At 36.9% G+C, this 26,575-nt stretch overlaps 1 protein-coding gene across 10 annotated transcripts in view; it reads left to right on the top strand.

The window, feature by feature from the left end:
- Positions 1 to 26,575, top strand: part of TAX1BP1 (Tax1 binding protein 1) — an 83,214-nt gene that overhangs the window by 2,649 nt on the left and 53,990 nt on the right. For all 10 annotated transcript variants that reach the window (XM_032305141.1, XM_032305137.1, XM_032305136.1 and 7 more), the window contains exons 2-5: positions 3,593 to 3,761; positions 13,963 to 14,065; positions 20,676 to 20,863; positions 24,354 to 24,512. In XM_032305141.1, the coding sequence (XP_032161032.1) occupies positions 3,600 to 3,761; positions 13,963 to 14,065; positions 20,676 to 20,863; positions 24,354 to 24,512 (612 nt within the window). In that variant the 5' untranslated portion in view covers positions 3,593 to 3,599. The remainder of the gene's footprint in view (positions 1 to 3,592; positions 3,762 to 13,962; positions 14,066 to 20,675; positions 20,864 to 24,353; positions 24,513 to 26,575) is intronic.

The following is a 26,575-nucleotide window of genomic DNA, read 5'->3' as shown; positions in this document are numbered from 1 at the left end:
CCCAGTACATTTTTCCCCAGGAGTTAGTTACTTAATATATTTAATTTATTTATTTGACAGAGATCTAGCTAGAGGGGGAACACAAGCAGGGGGAGTAGGAAAGGGAGAAGCAGGCTCCCCACCAAAGGAAGCCTGATGCGTGGGGCTGGGTTCATGACCTGAGCCTAAGGCAGCTGCTTAACGGCTGAGCCACCCAAGCACCCCCCTGGGAGTTTTTAAAGCAAATCTTGGACATCAGGCTATTTCTTATGATTAGTTATCTTTGACTTTATAAGGACTTTGAAAGAAAAAAAAAAATCACCAGAGTCACATACACTGAACAAAATTAGTATATATATTTTCTAGTTTAGTTAACTAAGACTTAAATTTTTGGGCTGGTCCATTGAAATTGAGTATCGGAAGCCACTGAAAAACTACTACCACAAAAGCCAGTTTTGGGCTTGAAAATGTTCCTGGAGGAAGAAATAAAGATAACATGCTTCCACCTTCCATCTTCCTCGTGCCCCCTACCCCATTTATTTTAGTTACTTAACTAAGTGCCAGCTGCACATTATTTATCTTTTCTCTAGATAGATGAATCCCCCAAATAACAAAATGGGGATTTTAGATCAAAGATTTTATTGTGTAAAGCTTACAGTGTAGTACATGCAAAGGAACTCTAGACATGTTGGGCCTTTGGGGAAATTAGTAGTAAACATGGAAGAGGGCACTGCAGGCATCATGTATATGCATTTCAGACTGTTTCTCAGCTGAATGTGTTTGGTTCTTTAATTCTTGAGTGGAAAATTTTTGCTTAGCCTTGGCTTGCATCTTAATGTACTCATGTTTCTGGACCTGTACTTTAGAGAATGGGAAGCAAAATTTGGTATAGTACAGCTGCTTCCACTTCCCTTTGTGTGTGTGGGGGGCTATATTTCTTCTTCACCTGAGGTGCAGTTTATTCTTAGGGTGTTAGTGAAGCTACACTTACCAAGCATTACCACAAGGTGATGCAGTGGCTTTGTATATTACTTCCCCAGTGGGCTGTTTGTGTCGTGTGTGTGTGTGCATGTGTACACACACATGGATAGTGTATAAATGTCTGAATCATCTTGATAAATTGCCAGTTTCAGTGAATATCAGCACATTTATGTTTATCCATCTTTTTATTTTCATCTTATCCATTATTTCATTTTCATCTTATCCATCTTTTCATTTTATTTCTTTATCTGTGTGAGTAGTGAAACAGGATTATATGGGAAATTTTGTTTTACTATTTAAAATGGGTTGATTCATGTGGTAATTACATTGAGATTACATTTACCCTTGTTAACTTTTTATGACTAGAAGATATATTGGAATTTAATTTTTTTTAAAAAAGATATTATTTATTTATTTGACACACACAGAGAGAAATCACAAGTAGGCGGAGAGGCAGGCAGAGAGAGAGGGGGAAGCAGGCTCTCCGCTGAGCAGAGAGCCTAGTTTGGGACTCGATCCCACAACCGTGAGATCATGACCTGAGCCACAGCAGAGGCTTAACCCACTGAGCCACCCAGGCGCCCTGGAATTTAATTTTTAAAAAAGTTTAAACCTAATAGTGAGAGTGGAAGTACTTGGAAAACATTTCTGTAGTCATAATTGCACTGAAATTTTTTAAAAGGTTGGAGTGTTGGAGAGAGAAAAGGTTAGTAGGATCACAAATTTATAGTATACTTAAGATTTATACTCTTGAATATATTTAAAGTCTGATGAAGCATGTTTTTTTAAAAACCTGAATTTTGGGAGGAAGCTTTAAAAATGAAATTTTATGTCAATATGTTTATTTGAAACGAAAATGTGTTTATATGTACTGGCAAACAGCTTAAAAGTTAGTCTTTACATGTATCCCTCATGAATAAATACCATTAACTGTAGTTTTTAGTCCTTTTTGATAGCATTTGTAAGCATACACACACACACACACACACGCACGCATACCTTCCTGCTATTTTTCTACTTAAAATTTCAGTGAGGTAAAAGTGTAAGGTAGGATTATGGATTTTTGATACATTGTGTAGGTGAGGTTAAACAAAAGTTTAAACTTCACTGCTTAAAACATAATTACAGTTTAAGAAACATGTTAAGTTGTGAGAGAAAGTTTCATTCTTAAATTACTTTTAATTATAACATTGGCACAACTCATTCTAAGCTAGCCTTATTTTCTTCTTACTAAATGTTTTCCTAGAGAAACCTAAATCATTTTCTTTGTAGAAAAATATTCCTCATTCACTTGCCTCAGTTTTGGTAGTTGTATTTGCTTCAGGTTGGTTTCATTGATTTAGCTATAGTTTCTCTTAACTGGTATAACCATTAGTAAACAGGTTTTGAAAACTGGAATCAATCCGTTATTTTTTCCTTCTTTATGAAGGCATTGACTTGAAAAGAGATTATCACCAGTGACCTTATTAGCACATGACGTCCCTCTGAGCTGAAATTAGCTCAGACGATTCAAAGAAAGTAATAAAACTCTTCATTTATTTTAGGCAGAGTTCTCAGTGTTTGTAAGTAAGGGCTACTTCTTCATTTTATTGAAGACTTTGGCATGGTAGTGACAGTTAAATCCTTCTATGAAATAGGGCTGCTGGTAATTAAGCCATTTAGTTAGTACAGAGGTGTAGGAGGATTGCTCCTGAATGCACTCTGCTTTCCTTGGAATCCTGGCAGAGCTCAGGTTGGGGAGAGGCTGACAGACAACCAGGCTGGTAATCTACCAGCCTAGTATTCTACCAGCCTAGTGGCTTCCAGGTTCACCATTGATAGTCTCTTGATGAGATGTTCAGTATATTGTTTCAGTAAAGCAGTACTTGAACAGAAGCAAAGACACAAGAAGAAATATGGGTATTTTCTGAAGTGTTTATTACTTTGAAATTCTTAAAAAATTTGCCTTAGTATTCAAACATTTCAGCAAAAGAAACATTGTGAAAGCATGTTGTCCTAGATCTTCTAGCAGTAAAGGCTTTCTTAATAGGTAAAATACGAGCAGAGACTAACTGCCGTGCTTGCCCTGTAGAGACTTTATTGGTTTGTGAAGTAAAATAGATTAATTTGGTTAGCAAAAATCTTTCCCCGGTTTTCCCATCACAGAGATTTTTGTGCAAGATTTTTTATGCAAGTGTCATCGTTGTTATGTGTAGTGTAGAATCAGTATTAATTGTACTGAGTCTTTGATACTGTATAGATAGCTTTTTTGAGTAAATCTCAGTTGTATCCTTTATTCTCAAAAGTAGAGCACAAAATGTGGAAAATATTTGTGTCCTGCAGATTTTTGTTTAGATTTAATTATTTGGAGACTACAGGTGTGAGCCTAGTTAGGGAGGGGCAGAGGGGAGAGAGGATCTTGGTCTTTAAATTTTTTAATCCCCATGTGACTTTCTGAGCCATTTTGGAAATTATTTCCCAGTTTGTATTTCTATGTTTAATCACATTTTTAAGGAGGAGTTACAGGTATGTATCTTAATAATTATGGCATACAGATGTTCATGTAATTTGCATTCAGTGTTATGTATTTTCTGAAGGTGTAAGTTTTTTGTTAGTTGGTATCATTCAACTTGTATATGTTTGCTTGTTTCAGATTCACAATGTCATCCTTTCAAGAAGTCCCCTTGCAGACTTCCAACTTTGCCCATGTCATCTTTCAAAATGTGGCCAAGAGTTATCTTCCTAATGCACACCTGGAATGTCATTACACCTTAACTCCATATATCCATCCACATCCAAAAGATTGGGTTGGTATATTCAAGGTGAGAATCTTTTTTTTTTCTTTCATATTTCTTCCATGTAGGTACTGTTTTCTTTTTAAGCAGGTTGATAAGTAGCTTGTATTAGTCTTGTCTTTACTCTGCATTAAGGGCCCTTTTTGTGTTTGTAAACTTAAATGTTTTGTAAACATGAAATATTTAACAGTGCTGGCCAGTATACAACAAATATTGAGAACTTCGGTTCACCAGGCTTGCACCTCTTTGATCAAAAGATCTGTCACTCAAGGTCTGTGAAACCTTTCTTGGGATCTTTTTTTTTCCTTCCATTTTCTCCATTCCTTACTTACTTGAAAAAAGATCTTTTCCTTTGAGTTGCTTTATCATTCTCTCTTCAGTCATTTGTAATTTTATTTTATTTTATTTTTTTTTTAAAGATTTTATTTATTTATTTGACAGAGAGAGATCACAAGTAGATGGAGAGGCAGGCAGAGAGAGAGAGAGAGAGGGGGAAGCAGAGAGCCCCATGCGGGACTCGATCCCAGGACCCTGAGATCATGACCTGAGCCGAAGGCAGCGGCTTAACCCACTGAGCCACCCAGGCGCCCCATTTGTAATTTTATACAGCACTACAGCCATGTTATTCTTTTGTTGTCCTTTATTGCTTAAATATTACTCATATTGTCTTATGCTTTTATAAGAGTATTCTGTTTTACATGACTAAATAGAAGCTTTCTGATGGCAGGAATCCCAGTTCTTACATTTGGCTGGTCATTTTTTATAATATTTGCCTGAAATTATATTGCGGTGATCATTATGGTGGTGCGTCACTGTGCTAGAGATTTTCTGGCAATTTCAGCTCTTCAGAATGTAGTGGAGAACTAAAACATGAGAGTGTCTTTGGGGCACCTGGCTGGCTCAGTTGGAAGAACATGGGACTCTTGATCTCGGGTTTGTGAGTTTGAGCCCCACATTGGGTGTAGAGGTTACTTAAATAAAATTAAAAAGTGTCTTTTGAACAGCCAAAATGTCATAAATGTCCAAATTCCTCAGAATACGTTTTAGATATGATTTTGTCTGGTGTGTATAAGTTAAACAACAAAGTAGAAGTAAGAATAGGTGCTAGAATTAGGCACATAGAAGGTATCTAGAAGTTAAAGTCGGCCTTTCAGATTGAGGAGGGCCGAAAAACTATTGGATAAATAAAGTTTTGGCATCTAATGACCTCTTATTTCCTTTTTGAATCCTTTTTTCATTGATTTTGCCTGTTAGAGGAGTCATTATTAAGTTATTTAAGTCAAATTCCAGAAAGGAGATAACATTCATTGTGAGCATTTTTATGACATCAGTGCTGGTTTTGATTTTATGTGAGATTTTGCTGTTTTGTATAAGAATGAGTCAGACAAGAGTAGAATAGGGAAATGAGATTGAGGGAAGGAAGGGGCATTTCTGGCAGGAAAGTGGTATAAGCAAAGGCACAAAGAATGTTAATGGATGCAGGTTACAGGTTGTTTTGAATAGAACATAAGCTTCATTTAGGAAAGTGGAGGTCTCCACTGTGCATGGAGACCTTCAGTTGTAGGCTGAAATGCTTGTAGGTTTTTATTTTGGGCAATGGGATGTCTTTGTGTATGTAGGTATGTAGGCTGATGAATTGTGTTTCTAAGAAGATGAATGTTTACCTTTTTCTTTCAAATTATTTTTTTAATGGCCTATTGACTAATCCAGAAGTTAATGACCTTCCCTTCAAATCTAGTCGAACACCAGTTCTATCCATTTTCTTGCCTTTGTATTTTTGTGTTTGTAATATCAATGCCCTAATTTTATGTTGTCCTTATCTCTTTCTAAGACTACTGCAATAGGTCACTTTTCCCCTTTGTTTTCATTCTTAGCCCCTCCTTATCTGTTCTTTAAACTACTCTATATAAACTATAATATAAAAAATCTGAAATATGAAAATCTGAACATACCTTCCTTTTGTTTCAGACTCTTAGGTGGTTCTTCATCATCTGTGGAATAATGCCGAGACCAAATAACTTCACCAATGTGCTGTATAACCTTTTGTTTTGCTTCGTTTTTAAAGACTTTATTTGAGAGTGCCTATGAGCATGAGCTGGGGGAGGGGCAGAGGGAAAGGGAGAAAAAGACTCCCCTCTGAGCAGGGATATGGAGGTGGGGCTTGATCCTAGGATCAGGACCTGAAGGCAGATGCTTACCTGCTGAAGCAACAAGCGGCTCCTTGTAAGGTTTCTTTCTGACTTAATCTGTAATTTCATTTTTTGTCATTGCCTGCTTATTTTCTTTGATAATGCTAAACTACTATCTCTTGTGCATTCCAAGTACTGTAACTTTTCTCTAAGAGATGAAAATACACATGAATATAATGGTGTACACTGGATTGTAGAGTTGCCTGGATAATACTATAAAACTCAGTAGGAATTTCAGGCCTTTGGTAAAAATTTGAGAACATGTGGGAAGACTCAAGGAAGAAAATTATGTTTGTTTATTTATTTATATTTAAAGATTTATTTCTCTGTCAGAGAAAGTGAGAGCACAAGCAGGGGAAGGGGCAGGCAGAGTGAGAAGCATGCTCTCCGCTGAGCAGGGAGCCCAATGCAGGACTCGATCCCAGGACCCTGGGATTATGATCTGAGCCAAAGGCAGACGTTTAACTGACTGAGCCACCCAGACATCCCCAAAATAATGTTTAATAAAGTGGAATTGCCTTGCTTATTGCATTGCGTGTATTAAAACACTTAAGTGTCCTGTAAATTGTCCATAGGATGATTTTGATAGACAAAATATTGAAAGACAAGCAGGGAGAATATGCCCAGATAGTAGCAATAAGGGGGAAGGAGTGAAGGGAATGTGTGTGTGGTATGTTTGTGAAAGTGTTAAGGAATTTGATTTACCTGGGACAGATGATTCGTTTTAGAAGATTAATGGGAAAGGTTGGTTTGGATCACGTTATGGATGGTTTTAATATTTGGCTAAGGAATAAAGTAAAGCAGAGAGAAATAAAATTTAGAGATGGGTTTTTATATTGGAGGGTTGAGTAGGATAAATTGAAATTAGAAAATGGAGACTGAGAAAATATTCAGACTGCCCTAATTTTCTAGGTGAGATAAGTCTTAAAGTAGAAAAGGGAGTCAGTTTGGGGAAATAATCCATAAGTAGAATCAGTGGGGATTCATCAACAATTAGTTGAATGAATTTGGACTGGAACTCATTCATGGCTTCAGTATATTCAGTAAGGAGGAATAAGGTCATGTGTTAAAGAGTTGAGGGCTTGAATATGCAAATGATTTGGTCTTGCTGCTATGGAAGAATGTCATAGAGAATTAGAGATTGCTGAGCATTGGTTTTAGGACTTTGTCCAGAAAGGTTCAGCACCTAGAATTTTGAGTGAAGAAGTTTGGTGTATATTTTTCTAGATTTTAAAAATCCATAGGCTCATTTTATATCATTCTGTAGGTTTTATGTTTATCCACATATAACCAGCAAATTCATTTTCAGTTTTTTCCTACTTTAAAGTCTTAGGTTTGTTTCCTTTTGCCACTTCCCCAAAATCAGTCCCTACTGGAATTCTCTTTCTCTCTTTACAAGTGCTCTTTGTGTGCTCTCCCTGATGTTTCTGTTTTTCTGTCAAGGTTTCTCTATAGTATCTTAGTTTTACTTGGTAATCTTGATGTCTTTCTGTTCTTTGTATTGCCCTCTCAGAATTTCCTTTTTTTTTTTTTTTTTTTTTTTTTTAAATATTTTATTTATTCATTTGACACAGAGAGATCACAAGTAGGCAGAGAGGCAGGCAGAGAGAGAGAGAGGAGGAAGCAGGCTCCCCACGGAGCAGAGAACCCGATGCGGGACTCGATCCCAGGACCCTGAGATCATGACCTGAGCCGAAGGCAGCGGCTTAAGCCACTGAGCCACCCAGGCGCCCAGAATTTCCTTTTTGATCAGTGCTTCTCATCCAACATTTTTTCTAGAATGTTAATTCTATTTAAAGGGAACATTGGGATGCTGGGTGGTTCATTCTAAGTGTCCAACTCTTGATTTTGGCTCAGCTCATAATCTCAGGGTTGTGAGATGGAGCCCTGTGTTGGTCTCTGCACTGGGCATGGAGCCTGCTTGAGATGTTCTCTCCCTTTTCCCTGCTCCTGCCCCTTCTCTCTCTCTTAAAAAAAAGGATGGGGGAACACATTTGCGGGTTTTTTTTTTTTTTCTTCCATGTTATCCTTGTTCATTCATTTCCTTTTTTGCTCTTGTTTTGCTCTTGCATTAGTAACAGGAATAATGCCCAGTACTATGGTAATTCCCCAAACTAAACTGTTCTAATGGGGCTGCTTTGGTTCCTTCCTTAATATAGTTAGACCCTCTTCACTGGATTCAAATGTAGCTCCTAGAAGCAGTGTGTTTTGAAAGGCATAGGTAATTTTAACTTCCATTGTTCTAAGTAATGTCATTCTCCCTGCCATTTTTCATTGTTTTAAGATGATTATTCTAAATAATTCTTTCCATTGCTGCTTGTAAAAAGGCAAATTCCCTTACATATTAAGGGATGAAAATCTGTCTGAATTCTGAAATCTGAATTCCAATCAAGTTCTAACTAGATGACCAGGAAAATAAAGAGAAACAAGCTATGAATTGGATACTTTGTTGTTTATTGACTTTATAAATTAGATATTGATTATTCTTGCCATATGGTCTTACATAATTTCCAGATGTCTACTTTTTTTTCTATTATGACTTTCTACTACATTTTCATGTGGGAGTTTAGCCTTACCTATCTATCCTAAAGGAGCCAGTACTTTGTATCTTTACAGATTTTGATTTATTTATTTGAGGGGCAGGGGAGGCAGAGGGAGAGAATCTGAAGCAGACTCCCAGCTAAGTGCAGAGTCTGATTCAGGGCTCAGCCTCATGACCCGAGCTGAAATCAAGGGTTGGACACCCAGCTGACTGAGCCACCTAGGTAGCCCTATATTTATTTTTCTATATATGCCTTATGTGTCCCTTCAGGAGTGACCTAAGATCAGTTGTTCAAGATCCATAGTTAATTTCTTCCTCAAGGACTTGAAAGCATAGTTTTCTATTTTGTACTCAGATTGGATTTCATTTTGTCCCTCATTGGGCTCAGCATGGGGTACCTGTTACATCCTAGAGCACCATCAGCCACTTTCTTGAGAAGAGTTGGTCAGACTTAGGCAATAAGGGAAAGCAAAATATGTTAGGCATACTTGTAGGTTGCTGTAGAAGGCAACTGATAATACTCTTGAGCTATTGTGAATCACTTAGTGGAAACACAGCAAGGACCAAACCCTTCAACATCATTATTTATTTATTTATTGAAGATCTTATTCATTTGATAGCGTGCATGCGTTCTCGGGGAGTGGCAGAGGGAGATGAAGAGAGGCTAATGCGTGGTGTGATCCCAGGACTCTGGCATCCTGACCTGAGCTGAAGGCAGAAGCTTAACTGATTGAGCCACCCTGGCATCCGTAGATAGTACTTCTTTCCATATCAGTGTATGGACAGGGACAAAGAACACAAGCTATGATTTGTACCAGGCATATATCATACATGTTGGGGGAAAAACTTCAGGTGGGCCTTTTTTTTTTTAAAAAAGGAGACAGTGAAGCATTGGGGGATCTGAAGTGAGGGAGAGCATATTATAGGATCAAGATCACTGTCTCTAATAGGCGTGTGTCCTGGGTATTAATAAATGGTAACATTTAATGAATACTAATGTGCTCAGCACTGTGCTTATCTATATAGGGATTATCTTATTTATTACACAACCTTTGAGATTATCATCTTCATTTTAAAGAGGAGGGAACAGAAATAACCTGAAGTCATATAGCTAGTAAGTGATCTTTTCTGGCAGTCTGATCTTATTACCTATGCTCTTAATCACTACAGTAAACTGTGTGTGCAAAAACTACCATTTATGAAGTGCTTACTGTGGGTCAGGCACTCTTCCTGGGTGTTGGTTTTATGTTCATCATCTAATTTAATTCTGTTAACATTCCTGGGAGAAACACTAATAGCCTTATGAGGTAGATCATGTCATGGGTTCCTCAAGTTTCTCTCATACAAAGAGATGAATAGTGTCTTAAATGTTTTCACATGCTTTTGACTGACAGAACGAAATTCTGTGACTTGACCTAGCAACAAGTTGTATGCAAGTACTCCTGAAGCAGATTTTCAAGAAGCATTATTTAGCCTTTATGCATTGGTATTTTCTAATTCTGTATAATTAAGAAATAAGGGCTGTGAACCACTGATATTACCACTTCCTAGTGGAAGTAGTACTTCCAGTTTAAAAGCACTCTTTTAGAGACTATAAAGATTGCTAATACTCTTTCAGATTCAATGTTCTGTAATCTTATCCCAGAATTACAGAATTACAGAATGTATGTATAGTCTAAACCTGTGGATGATGCATAATTTCTTAGTTTTCTGCAAATGGATGTCTAGTACAGGCATACCTTGGAGATATTACGGGTGGGGTTCTAGACTACCACATCACAGTTGTGAAGTGAGTCACAATTTTTTTGGTTTCCCAGTTCCTATAAAGTTGTTTACACTGTGTTATAGTTTTTATTAAGCATGCAATAGCATTATGGCTAAAACATCCAATGTATATACCTTAATTAAATACTTTATTGCTAAAAACTAACCATCATCTAATTTTCCAGCGATTTCTCTTTTTGCTGGTCATGCCATGATGTTTGAAAGCTCCTGCCTGGTCAGGGTGGTGGTTGTTGAAGGTTGGGATGGTTGTGGCAATTTCTTAAAATAAGACAACAAAAGGGGTGTTGGCTGGCTCAGTTGGTAGAGCACGGGACTCCTGATCTCTGGGTTGTGAGTTCAAGCCTCACATTGGGGTTGAATTTGCTTTAGGAAAGAGAAAAAGGAAAAGAAAAAACAAGACAATAATGAAGTTTGTCATATCCATTGACTCTTCCTTTCATGAACTATTTTTCTGTAGCATTTTACCCACAGTAGAACTTTTTACAAAACTGCAGTCAGTCCCCTCAATAGGGTTTGAGGGGACTGACTGCAGTTTTGTAAAAAGTTCTACTGTGGGTAAAATGCTTTTGGTGTCATTTCTATAATCTTCATTTCTATAATCTTCACAGCATCTTCACCAGGAGTAGATTCCACCTCAAATGTTTCTTTACTCATCCATAAGAAGCATCTCCTTATCTATTTAAGTTTTGTCATGAGATTGCAACAATTCAGTCACATCTTTTCAGGCTCCACTTCTAATTTTAGTTCCTTTGCTGTTTCTACTACATCTGCAGTTACTTCCTCCACTGAAGTCTTGAACTCCTGCAGGTCATCCATGAGGGTTGAAATCAGCATCTTCCAAACTTCGTTGGTGATGGTGTTTTGACTTATTCCCATGAATTGTGAATGTTTCTAAGGGCACCTAGAATAATGAATTCCTTCTAGATAGTTTTCAGCCTACTTTGTCCAGATCTATCAGAGGAGTTATTACCTATAGCTGCTATAGCCTTTCAAAATGTATATATATTTTTAAAGATTTTATTTATTTATTTGAGAGAGATCTTGAGCAGGGGGAGGGGTAAAGGGAGAAGCAGACTCCCCACTGAGCAGGAAGCTCAATTTAGGACTTGATCCCAGGACCCTAGGATCATGATCTGAGTGGAAGGCAGATGCTTAACTGACTGAACCACCCAGGTGCCTAAAATGTATTTCTTAAATAATAAGACTTACAAGTTGAAATTACTCTGGGCTGCAGAGTGGATATTATATTAGCCGGCATGAAAACAACATTGACCTTGTTGTATGTCTCCATCAGAGCCCTTGAATAAACAGCTGCTTTGTGAATGAGCTGTAGGATTTTGAAATGAATATTTCTTTTTTCAGCAGTAGGTCTCAACAGTGGGTTTAAAATATTTAGTAAACCATGTTGTAGACAGATGTGCTGTCATACAGGCTTTGTTCCATTTATAGAGCACAGGCAGGGTAGGTTTAACAAAATTCTTAAAGAGCCTTGAATTTTTGAGAGGGTACATGAGTACTGGTTTCAGCTTAAAAATACCAGCTGCATTGGCCCTTAAGAAGAAAGTCAGCTTGTCCTTTGAAGCCAGGCATTGACTTTTTCCTTTAGCTGTGAAGTCTGAGATGGCTTCTTCCAAAATAAGAGTGTTTGATCTACGTTGAAAATCTGTCATTTAGTGTAGCCACCGTCATTAGTTACCTTAGATCTTTTGGGTAACTTGATGCAGCAACTTCTCCATTAGTATTTGTGGCTTCACTTTACTCTTCTGTATTATGGAGATGCTTTCTATAAATCTCATGAACCAACCATTGCTAGTTTCAAACTTTCTTGGTAGCTTCTTCACATCTGTCCATCTTAAGAGTTGAAGATAGGATAGGGCCTTGCCTTGGATTAGGCTTTGGCTTGAGAGCAAGTTGTGGCTTGTTTAATCTTCTATCCAGGTGATTAAAACTCTCCGTATCAGCGATAAGATTGTTTTGCTTCTTATCATTTGTGTGTGCGCCTGCGGAGCACTTTTATTTTCTTCAAGAATCTTTCCTTTGCTTTCTTAATTTGGCTGTTTGGTGCAGGAGACCTAGCTTTCAGGATGTCTTGGCTTTTGACAGGCCTTCCTCACTAAGCTTAATCATTTCTAGCTCTGATTTTAAGAGCGAGATCTGTCTTTTCCTGTGAAAAGACTTTGAGGCCACTGTAGGTTTAATAAACAGCCTAATTTCAATATTGTTGGGTCTCAGAAAATAGGGAGGCTTAAGAGGGAGAAATTGGGTAATGGCCAGTTAGTGGAGTAGTCAGAACATGTATATTAAGTTCATCATCTTTATGGGCTTAGTCTGTGATACTCCAAAACAGTTAATAATAGTAATATTTGAAGATCACTGTTGTAGGTCACCATAACAAATACAATAATAATGAAAAAGTTTGAAATACTCAGAGAATTACCAAAATCTGATATAGAACTGTGAGGTGAACAAATGCTGTTTAGAAAATTGCGCTGATAGAGTTGTTTGATTTGAGGTTATCCCAAACCTTCACTTTGTACAAGTAAAACAGAACACAGTATTTGTGATGCACAATGAATTTTGTGTATACCTGTTTAAACATCTCTAATATTCAGTATTTAATGTCTTATAGTCCATCTAGAAGATGCAGACTGAGATACAGACTGAGATCTGTAATGTGTATTTTATAAGTTGAAAATGGTTTAGATATACGTGCGACATAGGTTTTCTTTCTTTCTTTTCTTTTTTTTAAGATTTTATTTATTTGACAAGAGAGCACAAGTAGGCAGAGAGGCAGGCTTCCTACTGAGCAGAGCCCGATGTGATTCTGGGTTAGATCCCAGGACCCTGGGATCATGACCTGAGCCGAAGGCAGAGGCTTCAACCCACTGAACCACCCAGGTGCCCCTAGGTTTTCTATTTGTATATATAAACATCTTGATAATAAGGAACTTTTTGCAAAATTTACCAGTTGGCTGGAGTTAAGACTCGGTGTGAGAGATTGGTGAAGTTAACCATGTTTAAGATAGAAAAATCTAATTACACTGAAATTTGAGACATAAAGTAGGAAGTTTTAGAAGTTTAGTGGGGGGATGCCTGGGTGGCTCAGTGGGTTCAGTGTCTGCCTCTTGATCTTGGCTTAGGTCTGGGTGGTAAGTTCAAGCTCTGCCTAAAAGAAAAGAACAAAAAGGAAAACTCTTAAGTTTAGTGAAATCAAATTTTAAGGGAAACACAGGTGGTTATATTTGATCATGTGCATGCTGAGATTCTTCTTGAGAAATTGAGTATCAGATTGCATTTTTTTTTAAAAAGATTTTATTTATTTATTTGACAGAGAGAGATCACAAGTAGGCAGAGAGGCAGGCAGAGAGAGAGAGAGGGAAGCAGGCTCCCTGCTGAGCAGAGAGCCCTATGCGGGACTCGATCCCAGGACCCTGAGATCATGACCTGAGCCGAAGGCAGCGGCTTAACCCACTGAGCCACCCAGGCGCCCCTCAGATTGCATTTTTAATACATAATAGAAGCTCTGCTGTTCAATATATATGGGTTTTTATAACAAGCTTATAGCTTAATAAAAATCATAAAAATTTGACATGCTTGTTAAAATGCTCAGTGATTTATAAACATGGTAACACATATTTTAACTTTAGGATGCAGTAAAAACAGTATACTATAAGATACCACTCTAATCTGTGTTTTTGTTACTTTCCTTTAGGTTGGATGGAGTACTGCTCGTGATTATTACACATTTTTATGGTCTCCTATGCCTGAACATTATGTAGAAGGATCAACAGTTAATTGTGTATTAGCATTTCAAGGTAAGAACTGAAAACAACTTGATGAAATTTCAAAATTCACATTTCAAAAGAACTTGATGAAATTTGATGTTTTCTTGCCATTTAAAATATTCTCCATTCTGATAGTCTACTTAGGCATGTCTAACTTACCAAAATTGAATTAATTAGTATCTTTATTTAGCAAAAATTTCAAGAATGTAAATATGTAGTGTAGGATACATATTTTATATGGACATTTAAAGAGGTTTTTTGCTTTTCATTGAAGAGTGAGTTTCTTTCGAGATCTTCACTTTGGATTGCTTTTGTTGTTGTTGTTGTTTTTTTCCAAATAAGAAAACTCTTACTGGGCGCCTAGGTGGCTCAATGGGTTAAAGCCTCTGCCTTCAGCTCAGGTCATGGTCCTGGGGTCCTGGGATCGAGCCCTGCGCTCACCCTGGGGCCCTGGCATCTCATCGGGCTCTCTGCTCAGCAGGGAGCCTGCTTCCCCCTCTCTCTCTGCCTGCCTCTCTGCCTACTTGTGATCTCTGTCTGTCAAATAAATAAAATCTTAAAAAAAAAAATTACTGATAGTAGAATAATGTAACGAATTAGGGTGAGAAAAATAATTCTATATGAAAACCACAGTTTATAGAGGTTATAGGGTTTATAGAGCAGTTGCTTTATAAAATGGATGTAAGGGAATATAAAGTTTATTCTTAGCTTGGCATTTTATACATAATTTAAAAAATAGTGCATTTAGAATTCTGTCTTAGAATTTGCTTCAGAGTGATCTTTGTATTATAATTGCACTGATTTTTGGATTATATTAAAGCAAATTCTTAGCCTTGTTTGTGCTATGGATTTTTTTTTTTTTTAAAGATTTTATTTATTTATTTGACAGATAGAGATCACAAGTAGGCAGAGAGGCAGGCAGAGAGAGGAGGAAGGGAAGCAGGCTCCCTGCTGAGCAGAGAGCCCGATGCGGGACTCGATCCCAGGACCCTGAGATCATGACCTGAGCCGAAGGCAGCGGCTTAACCCACTGAGCCACCCAGGCACCCTATGCTATGGATTCTTTTTGGTCCGTAGAACTAGTGAATGTTGTCTCAGATTGGTATTGTAATGTGAATAAAATGCAGAGAACTAGGGATGCCTGGGTAGCTCAGTTGGTTAAGCATCTGTGTTTGGCTCAGGTCATGGTCCTTGGATCAAGTTCTGCATCAGGCTTCCTGCTCACTGTGGAGTCAGGTTCTCCCTCTACCCCTACCTCCACCGTCCATCCCGCTCATGCACAGTCTGTCTCTCAAATAAATAATTAAATCTTTAAATTAAAAAAAAAAAATGTATAGAACTACAAAGGAAGCAGTAATACTCTGTTGAATGGGTCTGATGGGTTTGTTCATTTGTCTATTAAAGAAAGACACCTTAGCCACATTCCAAGTCAATGTGAATAAAGCTGCTATAAACATATATTCACAGGATTTTATATGGATATACATTTTCCACTCATTTGGATAAATACCAGGGAGTACAGTTGCCGGATCATATGGTGTGTTTAGTTTTGTAAGAGACCACCAGACTTTTCCGAAGTGATAATATACATCAGCATTGAATGAGATTTCTCGTTCCACTATGTCTTTGCCGGTTTTCAGTGTTGGCAGTGTTTTGGGTTTTGGTGGTTTACTTTTCAAAAAAACTTTATTCTGAGGTTTGTGTATGTTTGGTGTGAAAATGAATTGGCATTGTGACCATGTGGAACTAGCATATAAAAGAAATTTGTTATGTACTATGTCAAGAACCATACAGAGGATAAAATTGGTACTGTAATATAGGCCAAGATTTAGGTCCTTGTAAGTGTTTTATGGATTAAGAAATGGTGTGAATTATAAATCTGGTTTATCTTTTAATTCATAGCCTCTTTTTAGATAATCAAAGTCAGTTGTGTATACTGGAACTGATTTTTTTAAAAAAGATTTTATTTATTTGGCAGAGAGAGAGCTTGTGGGTGCGTGCACAAGCAGGGGGAGAGGCAGAGGGCAAGGGAGAAGCAGGCTCCCTGCCCCCAACATGGGACTGATCCCAGGACTCTGGGATCATGACCTGGGCCGAAGACAGTGGCTTAACCGACTGAGCCACCCGCTGCCCCTGGAACTGATTTTTTTTTTTTTTTAAGATTTTTAGTAGCTGCAGCGGGTGGGGCAGAGGGGTGGGGATATAAGTAGACTCCCTGCTAAGCAGGGAGCGCGACTTAGAATTTTAGGGCCCTGAGATCATGACTTGTGCCAGAGTCAGACATTTAACTGACTGAGCTGCCCAGGTGCCCCAAGATATTTTTTTTCCTTAAAAATTGTGGATTTAGGGCGCCTGGGTGGCTCAGTGGGTTAAGCCTCTGCCTTCGGCTCAGGTCATGATCTCGGGGTCCTGGGATCGAGTCCCGCATCGGGCTCTCTGCTCAGCAGGGAGCCTGCTTCCTCCTCTCTCTCTCTCTGCCTGCCTCTCCATCTACTTGTGATTTCTCTCTGTCAAATAAATAAATAAATAAATCTTAAAAAAAAATTGTGGATTTATTTCCAGTCATTTTTTTTTTTTAAAGATTTTATTTATTTGACAGAGAGAGATGACAAGCAGACGGAGAGGCAGGCAGAGAGAGAGAGAGAGGGAAGCAGGCTCCCTGCTGAGCAGAGAGCCCGATGCGGGACTCGATCCCAGGACCCCGAGATCATGACCTGAGCCGAAGGCAGAGGCTTAACCCACTGAGCCACCCAGGTGCCCCTCCAGTCATTTTTAATGTGATTAATTTTCCTAAACTAATTTACTCATTTGTTATAGTGACTAATGTTTACTAGTGATTTACCAAGAGGTTTAAAAGCAGTTTGGGGGAAAAAAAAAGCATCTGGTTTGTTTGTACTTTAAGAACATTTTCATGGGAGCTAAGCATAAAGGCAGTAAGTTTTCCCAGTTTTTGAAAACTCATCATGTTAATTTTTACTTTGAAATTCAGAAATAAAAGCTTCGGCTTACATAAAGAGGTCAGGATAGAGTCATGAAAAACTTACTCCTAGAGTATTAGAGCTAGAGGAAATTTTAAGCATTATCCAAAATTGCTTTGCTCATTTTGAGAATGAGTCATAAGACTCTTGAAATGCAAAACTCAGAACAACTAACAAAGATATGTAAATGTAATTCTTACTCTATATGGACCTTGTTATTTGACTGATTGCTTTACTATTTTATTTTCAATGTTATTAATCTAATGATTTTTCTAGACAGCTTTAAGTTGCAACTCCGAATAACTAGGCTTTGTGTCTCAAATGGTATTTGAACCATTTATTAGTGAATTATTTTTGTGAGATTTATCAAACCTCGACTATCTAGTTTGTAAAATTTTGAATGTCTTGATTCCAGAGCTGATTAGTCAGAGTGCTAATTTTTTTTTCCTATTTAAACTTTAAAATAAGTCTGATGGCCATTTAAGTTACTCAGCCATGGCTTAATAAATTTATTTGTATAAGGAGGGTGGGGTTTTCAAAATTTGTAAGTATATTGCCAAATCTACTCCTGTGTTAATTTCTTTCTTTTTTTTTTTTTTTTTTTCTTAAGAGAGGGTGAGGAGTGGGGGCAGAGGAGAAGAGGGAAAGAGAATCCTAAGCGGGCACCAGTATGGAGCCCAGTGCAGGGCTCAATCTTAAAACCTTGAGAATATGACTGGAGCTGAAATGAGTTGGATGCTTAATTAACTGAGCCACCCAGGCACCCCCATAAAAAGTTTTTAAACTTTATATTTTATAATAATTTTGGATGTAAAGTTGCAAAAATAGTACACAGAATTTCCGTATACCCATTACCCAGCTTCCTTTTATGTTAATATTTTACATAGTACATTTATTTAAAAAGATAGGAATTTAACATTGGTATAACAGTAGTGACTAAGTATAAACTTTATTAAAATTTTATTAAGTGTTTCTAATAGTGTTTTTTCCTGGATCCAATCCAGAATCTCACTTTGCATTTAATTGTGTTACCTTCTTATCTCCTCCAGTCTGACAGTTCCTCATTCTGTCCTTGTCTTACATGACTTTACCTTTTTGAAGAGTATCATTATTATTATTTTTAAAGATTTTATCTATTTATTTGACAGAACATGAGCTAATGCACAAGCATGGGGAGCGACAGGCAGAGAAGAGAGAAGCAGGATGTGGGGCTCGATCCCAGGACTCTTAAGACCAGGGTGGGAGATGAAGGCACATGCCCAAGGACTGAGCGAGCCACCCACGTGCCCCTTTTGAATATTAGTATTACTATTCAATGTTTTTGGTGGCGGGAGGATAACATGTTCCTGCTTCTGTGCTGGTGTTTTTTCTTGATTAGATTGAGCTTATACATTTTCAGGAAGAATGTCATATAGTGCATTGTATCAGGGGGTACTTGATGTTCATCTCATTGCTAGTGATCTTAATCTTGATCATTTGGTGTCTGCTGTGTTTCTTTACTATAAAGTTAGTATTTTTCCTTTTGTAGTTAGTTCTGGAGGGAATTAGAGAGTAAGGAAATACCTTGTTTTTCCTTCAACTGTCACCCACTAATTTTACTGTCTATCAGTAGATCTTGCTTACAGCAATTTTTACTGTGTTTGCCTAACAATGCTTTTCTGTTTTCATTGCTTGCACATTTATTAGTTGGAATTATTACATTGGACTTCCCAATGGACTCATGATATTTATTTTCTGCTTTGGAATAAAGTCTAATACTATCTTTTTTTGTTGTTGCTTAAATCATTCTAGCTTTCTTTGGCCATTGGGAGTTCCATCACATGAGCTCTCGTATGTTTTGACATTCCCTCTGCCCCCCTGCCACTTTAATTTTTTTTTTTTTTTTTTTTTTTTGAGGACTTCTTTCTTTCAAGCACCACAAGCTATTTCAGGCTTATCTTGTATTTTCTCCTCCCTCCTGTTTCTACGGAAGGTGGTTAGCTTTTTTTTTTAACAAATGAAATCAAGTTAAGTAAATAAAATCTGAAACTTTCAAGTTGTGAAAGAAGAACAGGCGTATTGATTAGAGATTTTTGGATAGATAGGGATATTCAAGATAAGGTGAATGTATTGATCTTTTTTTTTTTTTTTTTTTTTTTTAAATTTTATTTGAGAGAAAGAGAGGGCACATGAGCAGGTGGAGGGGCAGAGGAAGAAACAGGCCTCCCTCCTGAGCAGGGAGCCCAATTTAGGGCTTAATCCCCGGGACTCCAGGATTGTGAGCTGAAGGCAGACGCTTAACCCACAGAGCCAACCAGACATCCTTGTATGGATCTTAATATATTCATTTCACCACCACTGAATGCTTCTTTTTTAGAAGTTGTTACGGGGGATGCTAGAATTTTTATACATATTATTTGTCTGCCCTCAGTATTTCTGAGTTCTTGACAAAGCATATAAAAGCATGTATATTACCAGTGGTAATTGATAATATATTGTGGAATTTTTTTTTAAATGTAAAAAATACTGTGGGAGCTTTGGAGAGAAGGTAAAGTTTAATTTTGGGCAAGGATAATTAGCAAAATTTAAAAAGTGGATAAGAGATGAAGAAAGAAGGAACAAATATCAAACACGTATTTGTCAGATACTGGGCTGTATGGTGTAAATACATTATAGATAACCTGGACCTGTAAGATAGATGTCTTCATAGCTTTTTTGCAGATTAAGAAACCGGGGCTTACGGAGGTTGAGTCACTAATGGCTAGTAGTAGAGCTGGAATTCTAGAATAAAACTGTGTGGTTCCAAAGCTGTTTTTATTCTGCTGCACCAGTGAACAACTTCTTCCTGTCTTACATACAGCATATTCCTTTTGTTAATATCTATCTTTCATGCAATGAATGTCAAATTTGAGAGAAAATTTAATTTTTTTTCAGGTTTTATTTATTTGACACAGAGTGAGGGCACAGGCAGGGAGAGCAGCAGGCAGAGGCAGAGGGAGAAGCTGGCTCCTCAATGAACCTGGAGCCTGGTAGCAGAGCTCCATCCCAGAACTCTGGGATCATGACCTGAGCTGAAGGCAGATGCTTAACCTACTGAGCCACCCAGGAACCCCGAGGGAACATTTCTTTAAATGACATATTCCTACCTGCAATTCTAGATTTTTGTGCTGGGTCTTCCCTTGTTCCTCCTCCAGTCTCTTTCCTCATTGAAAACATATGTGTTGGGGCACCTAGGTGGTGCAGTTGGTTGGGTGTCCGTCCAGCTCTTGGTTTTGTCTCTGGTTGATCTCGGGGTTGTGGGATTGAGCCTTGTATGGGGTTCTGCACTCAGTGTGGAGTTGGCTTGCTACTCCTCTCCCCCTCTCACTCATGGGCTTGCTCTCTTTCTCTAAGTCTTAAAGAAAAAGAGAAAAAAGAAACATTATGTGACTCTCCCAGATAAGTTGGTTTTGCCCTAGTGAAGATAAAGGGAAAGGATATTCAGGGAGGACAGATTTAGACCTAAGAGAAATTAGGGCATGTTTACAGAAGAAGAGAGAGTCTAGTTTTGATAATTTGTGAAAGAAAGGAGGAAGTGCTTACTCTGTGTGCCTAGAACAGGTCAGGAATGAGTGGAGAGAGCTAGTAATGGTAAATTGGAGAAAAAAACCCATTTAATAATTTTTTTTTGTACTTCTTCCTAGGATATTACCTTCCAAATGATGATGGAGAATTTTATCAGTTCTGTTACGTTACCCATAAGGGTGAAATTCGTGGAGCAAGTACACCTTTCCAGTTTCGAGCTTCTTCTCCAGTTGAAGAGTTACTTACTATGGAAGATGAAGGAAATTCTGACATGTTGGTGGTGACCACAAAAGCTGGCCTCCTTGAGGTAGGTACCAACAGTGAGCTAATAATTTATAGATAATTTAAGAACAGAGCTTCTGAATTTAAAAAATTCAGAAGAATAATCTGAAAGTTAAATGGTTTTAAACTAAAATGGTAAACTTAGAGTGTTGTTTCTGAAATACTTTAAATTTCTTCCTTCCACAGGTTAATTGATTACACTGTGCAGGAACTGTTCCTAGGGCCTATCGGTATTTTGTGCATAGATACACAGTAAATAACTATTGAGTTAGATTTAAAGCTTTCCTAATGTTACCTTACACTGACTCTTCCTCTTTAGTGGTTGCCTAATCCATCGGTTATAGAATAGTACAGATTTAGGTTGTGAAGCTGGTATAAAGTAATACGTCTAATTGTAATTGGATGTGAACTTCATTCCAAGTATGGCAGTGAATTAGGAAAGATTCTAGTCTCAGTTTAGGTTGAGCATTTAGAATGATTTCCTTGTTCATTTTATCGAGTGAATATTGTGTCTTAATCATAATTTAAAGAGGAAAGGTGAAAAGCTTCTTATACTTTTTGATATAGAAATTTACTGTATAGATTAATAATGCTTTATGTCAAATTCTGGTAATCATTGAAGGACAAAATAGAACAGCATTCTTACTTCAAGATGTCAGTATCTTTAAACCAAAAAAACTAGAATGTTAACATTTGAATTTATGTGAAAGACAGCTTATTTAGTTGGTTCATTATATATTTTTGGTTAATTTCCACTCATATTTAATCAGGCAGGTCCTTGCTTTTTCTTTATAGTCAGATGGATTTTTTTTTTTTATAAATAAATACTCTATGCCTTTGGTTTTATTTATCTTCAAAAACAGACTAGAGGAAAAAGATAAGGCCATAGATATAATACTTTTATTAGATAGTCAAACTAAGAAGGTTAGAAGGAACCAATCATTTTTTTATTGTGAATTCTTCCATATCTTCCCTTCCCCTTCCAGAAATTCCTCTCTTATCTTAAATAAAGAAATGTAACTTTTATAGGGTGACTAAAACGTTTTGTGGTGACAACTGCCTGATGATCAAGGTTTTTAGCCTGGTATCTGAATGCTAGTCGAAGATGGTGAAACAAGCCTAGCTCTTAAAAAGAATGCAGTTAGCATTTATACTGTAGCCTTTTGAATACTTGTTAGACCACCCTGATTTTAGGGCCTCCAACAAAAAAAATCAGGCATTTAGGCATCTATATCTTTCTTAAGTTCCCTTTCTAAGTTACATAATTTATTAGAGGTTAAACAATTTACTTCATTTCTTCCTATTCACAAGAGGTACTTTATCAAGAAAATTTAAGTTGCTGTCTCTTAGGTGCTGAGATAATTGGTGAGATAAAATGTTTTTATTCTGACCAGTATTTTGACAAGTCTTTCAAATTTCCCACATTTATCAAAATCTTTAATGATTTTATCTAAGACTGCACAAAGTTAATACAAATATGAGACGTCTGTGGCATTGTTGACATTGAAGGGGTTGTATCTTTTTTTTCACTTAGATGTGAACCTTCATTGGATCTTAGAATTTAAAAAATAGCTATTTTGGGAGATTAGTGGGAGATACATAACTATGAACTATCCATTGGATGTTATAAAGTTGCTAATTTTCTTGTTTATGATAGTGGTAGTGGTTGAAAAGGAGACTCCTTTTTAGGAGATGCCTGCTCTGAGAACTTAGGGGGAAGTGTCTGGAATTTCAGACGGTTTAGCAAAAAAAGTGTAAGTGATAAAGGGATATGAGGTAAATATTATTAATATTTCAGTAAATTTAAGTTCATATTAATATTAGTGAGTTTAGGTGATGAGTGTTGATTTCAAGCTTTAATTTGGTATGCTTGAAAGATTTCAGATACAAAATTGGAGGCAGGAATCAGACTTCTTTCTATACATTTTTATCTAATTTGAATTCCTCTTTAAAATTTCTATTTAAGTTTCAGTAAACTCTTCAGAAGGTATGTGCCAATTAAATGAATCACAGGGAAAAATTGGTTCTTAATTTTTCTTCTGTACTATGTCAGGATATATTTTCACGTTTAAGCTGCTAGAAAGTTTAGAGCCAAAACGTGTTTTTAAAAAAGTAAGGAATAAAAGAAGTTTAATAATAATCTTTTCTTTTTTGAATAAACTTTTCTTTTTTGAGGGCATTTTACTCCTAACGTTTTCATTTGGTTGGATGGAAGAGATAGAAGAGTCATAATAAAAATTTGCAGCTTTTCAGCTTTCATAAGACCCATTTTAGAGTTGAATCAGTCTGATCCCAGTTTAATCAGTTTGATACCAACTTAGTGCAGGAAAACATTTTATTTTAGCTAAATGCATGTTGCCTCCTTTGTGAAATTTTCCCTCTGAGTCTTCATTATTCCTGTTAGAATCAAAGACTTTTTGTTGTAAATGTAAAGCTAAGAAATGTTAACCATTTTATTTACTACTATTTCAGTTCTTCTATATTTAGTAGTACTTTAATGAGTAATTTTTTAGAATCCTGGTGTATAGGTTTTCCTGAATTGAGTTACTATTAGTGTTCCCATAAGAGTCAGTTACATTGTTAATTTATTGTTACAGCCTGCATTTTTGTCCTAAAATTCGCAGTTACTTTAAGTTTGTTTTAATTTAGCCAAATAGAATCCATTATAAATATAGCAACTGATACTATTTAATACCAAAACTTTTAAGAGTAACGCTTCAAAATCGAAAATACCTCATAGCTTTACATTTAAGAAGAGGTACACATTTTAATCTTGATTATTATTTAAGAAAAACCCAGAATTAAGTCAGGTATGAAAAGAGTATGCCTTGTTTTTGCTACTTATTTGATTAGCAGGCAACTTCATGATAAAAATTATTGAATTTATACTTTTATTTTATATACTTTTATTTTATTTTATTTATATCTTAAAAAAGATTTTATTTATTTATTTGACAGAGATCACAAGTAGGCAGAGAGGCAGGCAGAGAGAGAGAGGAGGAAGCAGGCTCCCCACCAAGCAGAGAGCCCGATGCGGGGCTTGATCCCAGGACCCTGGGATCATGACCTGAGCCAAAGGCAGAGGCTTTAACCCACTGAGCCACCCAGGCGCCCCTGTACTTTTATTTTTAAAGATTTTATTTGAGAGAGAGCGCGCTTGGGCACAAAACTTTGGGGGAGGGTCTATGGGAAAGGGGAAAGCAGACTCCACTGAGTAGGTAACTGGATGTGGGGCTTGATCCCAGGTTCCTGGGATCATGACCTGAGTCAAAGGCAGATGCTTAACAGACGGACACACCCAGGTGCACCTGATTTTGTACCTTCTTTTAATGTTATTTTTTGCCCGACCAAAAGGTTTACATTTATGATTCATAAATTTTTATTTACATGTATGATTTATAAAGTTGATTATATGTACAAGTTCTTTTTAAGAATTTCTTCACTATTTTTGAAATGGAAAATTGAATAGTATTTTAGGATTATAGAAAAATCAATTTGAATTTTTTGTTTTATAGTTGAAGATTGAGAAAACCATGAAAGAAAAAGAAGAACTGTTAAAGTTAATTGCTGTACTGGAAAAAGAAACAACACAACTTCGAGAACAAGTTGGAAGATTGGAAAGAGAACTTAACCATGAGAAAGAAAGATGTGACCAACTGCAGGCAGAGCAAAAGGTTAGTTGTGTTTTGTGTAACTTACTGGGATTGATAGTATATTGTCTGAAACCCACTTTTCCAAGAATTGAACCAGTTAAAGCAAGTAAAAACTGTTCTTTAAAAATGGCATTTAGATACATACTTACAGAAGGATAGATTAATTCCTGTCAGTTTTCTGTTATAGCTGCTTTTTATGTTCTAAATAGTTAAAATACTTTTAGAATGTTTGGTACCAGGCACGATGAGGTGGTTCCTGACAACTGTTTCTGTATGCTTTCCATCTAATTCCAGAGTAATTGATTGATTTTGGGAGAGGGTTTGGAAATCTAATTAGGAGTGATAAATACTGAATAAGGGGAAAGTAGAACAAAGTAGTTAAAATTACCTTTCAAGACAGAATTCAGTGAAATAAGATGTAGTATTAGACAAAATTTTGAACTCCATGATGTGAGAAATGGTATAAATTATCCTGAAAGAACACATAAAGAAGTATACATATTAAACCATGTAGTTTCATTAGAGATACAAATGGATTTAACTTAGTAGATGAAAACAGTTAAAAAAAAAAAAATCACCTAGTCATTGACTTATATTCCCAAGAAAAGTTATTTGTTAGTTTTGGCATATGATAATATGTTTCATAATCTGATTTATAACTTGTTGGATATTCTTAGTTCTTACAAAATTAACCTGTTGTTTTCTAAGGGTAGGGTGTGTTCCATTTTGTCCAACAAGGCCTAGAGCAGTTACTTAATTGTTACTTGAACCAGTAGTGCAGTGATTTTCACTAATTTTTATACTCCAGCAGAGTGGTTGTAAATTGCATGCCTGACCAGAGATGATACATAAATAGGGCTTAAATTTTGGAAAGATTTTCTCTTAACTTGCCATTTTGAAGCCTACTCTTTTGCCTTAGGTAGTAAACATAATACGAAGCAGTGTGTAGAATTGTGAATTTCTTCTTATAAATATCTGTAACATTGTTTTTATTACCGTTAGCTTTTTTAGTTTAAAAGATGCAGTTACTTCCCCATTTTCCTCTTGGGGGGAACACTTAGAATCCTACTCTGGGAGTATCGTGCAGTTTAGGCAGGCATACCAAATATTAAAATATAATATATGTGCCTACCTTGATTGTTAGGACATTCAAATAAGTAATTTATTCAGTTGTTGAAACCCCTTGGCTGTTTTGTGTAGTTACTATACTGTTCTCTCTACTCTTTACGCTTTTATCTCATTTTACCTGATTTTGGAACGCCAATCTTTTTTTCTTTCACTCTCTTACAAGTTGGAGGGGTGGAGGTGAGATAGAAGACAGTACTCTTGAAAATGGCCCCATTACAGCATGTACTTCCTTAGCTTAATAAGATCGAGAATATTCTGAAATGTGGCCTTTGAGGTTTCAACTCTGATCACCTTGAAATCCAAGGGAAGAATGGATCATTAGAAGAATAAAAGGCCTTCAATTGTGTGAAATTATTTATGTACATGAGACCATGCATCTGGTTCAGTCGAGTTATTAGCTGAGATTTAAAGTCTCAGGTATTCTCTGCTGTCCAGGTGACAAGGGTTAAGCACTCTAAGACCATAATGAAGAGAGCTAATTCTGACATACTTAGGTTGAGAAAATAGTAGATTGAGGTGAGGGGATTAGTGAAGCAAAATTTATAGGAGATTGTGGCTTTTGTACCTGGAGGAGGTATACAGCAGAAGTTTTTATGGCAACTCATAAATCTTGATGACAGACACTAATCTTAGAGGGGACTTCTTCCTTTCTGTTATTTTTGTGTTGGGTTTATACTCTGAGAAGATGAAGTGTGTGGAAGTGGCTTTTTAAATGCTATTCTATGCTGTGAAAATGGTGATGTAAAAAAAGACTTGGGGTGCCTGCATGGCTCAGTTGGTTGAGTGTCAGACTCTTTATTTCAGCTCAGGTCATACTCTTGGGAAGGAGCCCCATGTTGGGCTCCACACTCAGCATGGACTTTGCTTGCCCTTCTCTCTTTCTCCCTCCCTAGCCCCCACCCCCACCCCCAGCATATGCGTGTTCTCTCTCAAGTAAATAAAATCTTTAAAAAAAC

The sequence above is a fragment of the Mustela erminea genome, chromosome 11 (genome assembly GCF_009829155.1).
Source record: "Mustela erminea isolate mMusErm1 chromosome 11, mMusErm1.Pri, whole genome shotgun sequence".
In the NCBI taxonomy this organism is placed as follows: domain Eukaryota; kingdom Metazoa; phylum Chordata; class Mammalia; order Carnivora; family Mustelidae; genus Mustela; species Mustela erminea.
Note: the sequence above shows the minus strand (reverse complement) of the source record. Positions and strands in the feature narration are given on the sequence as shown.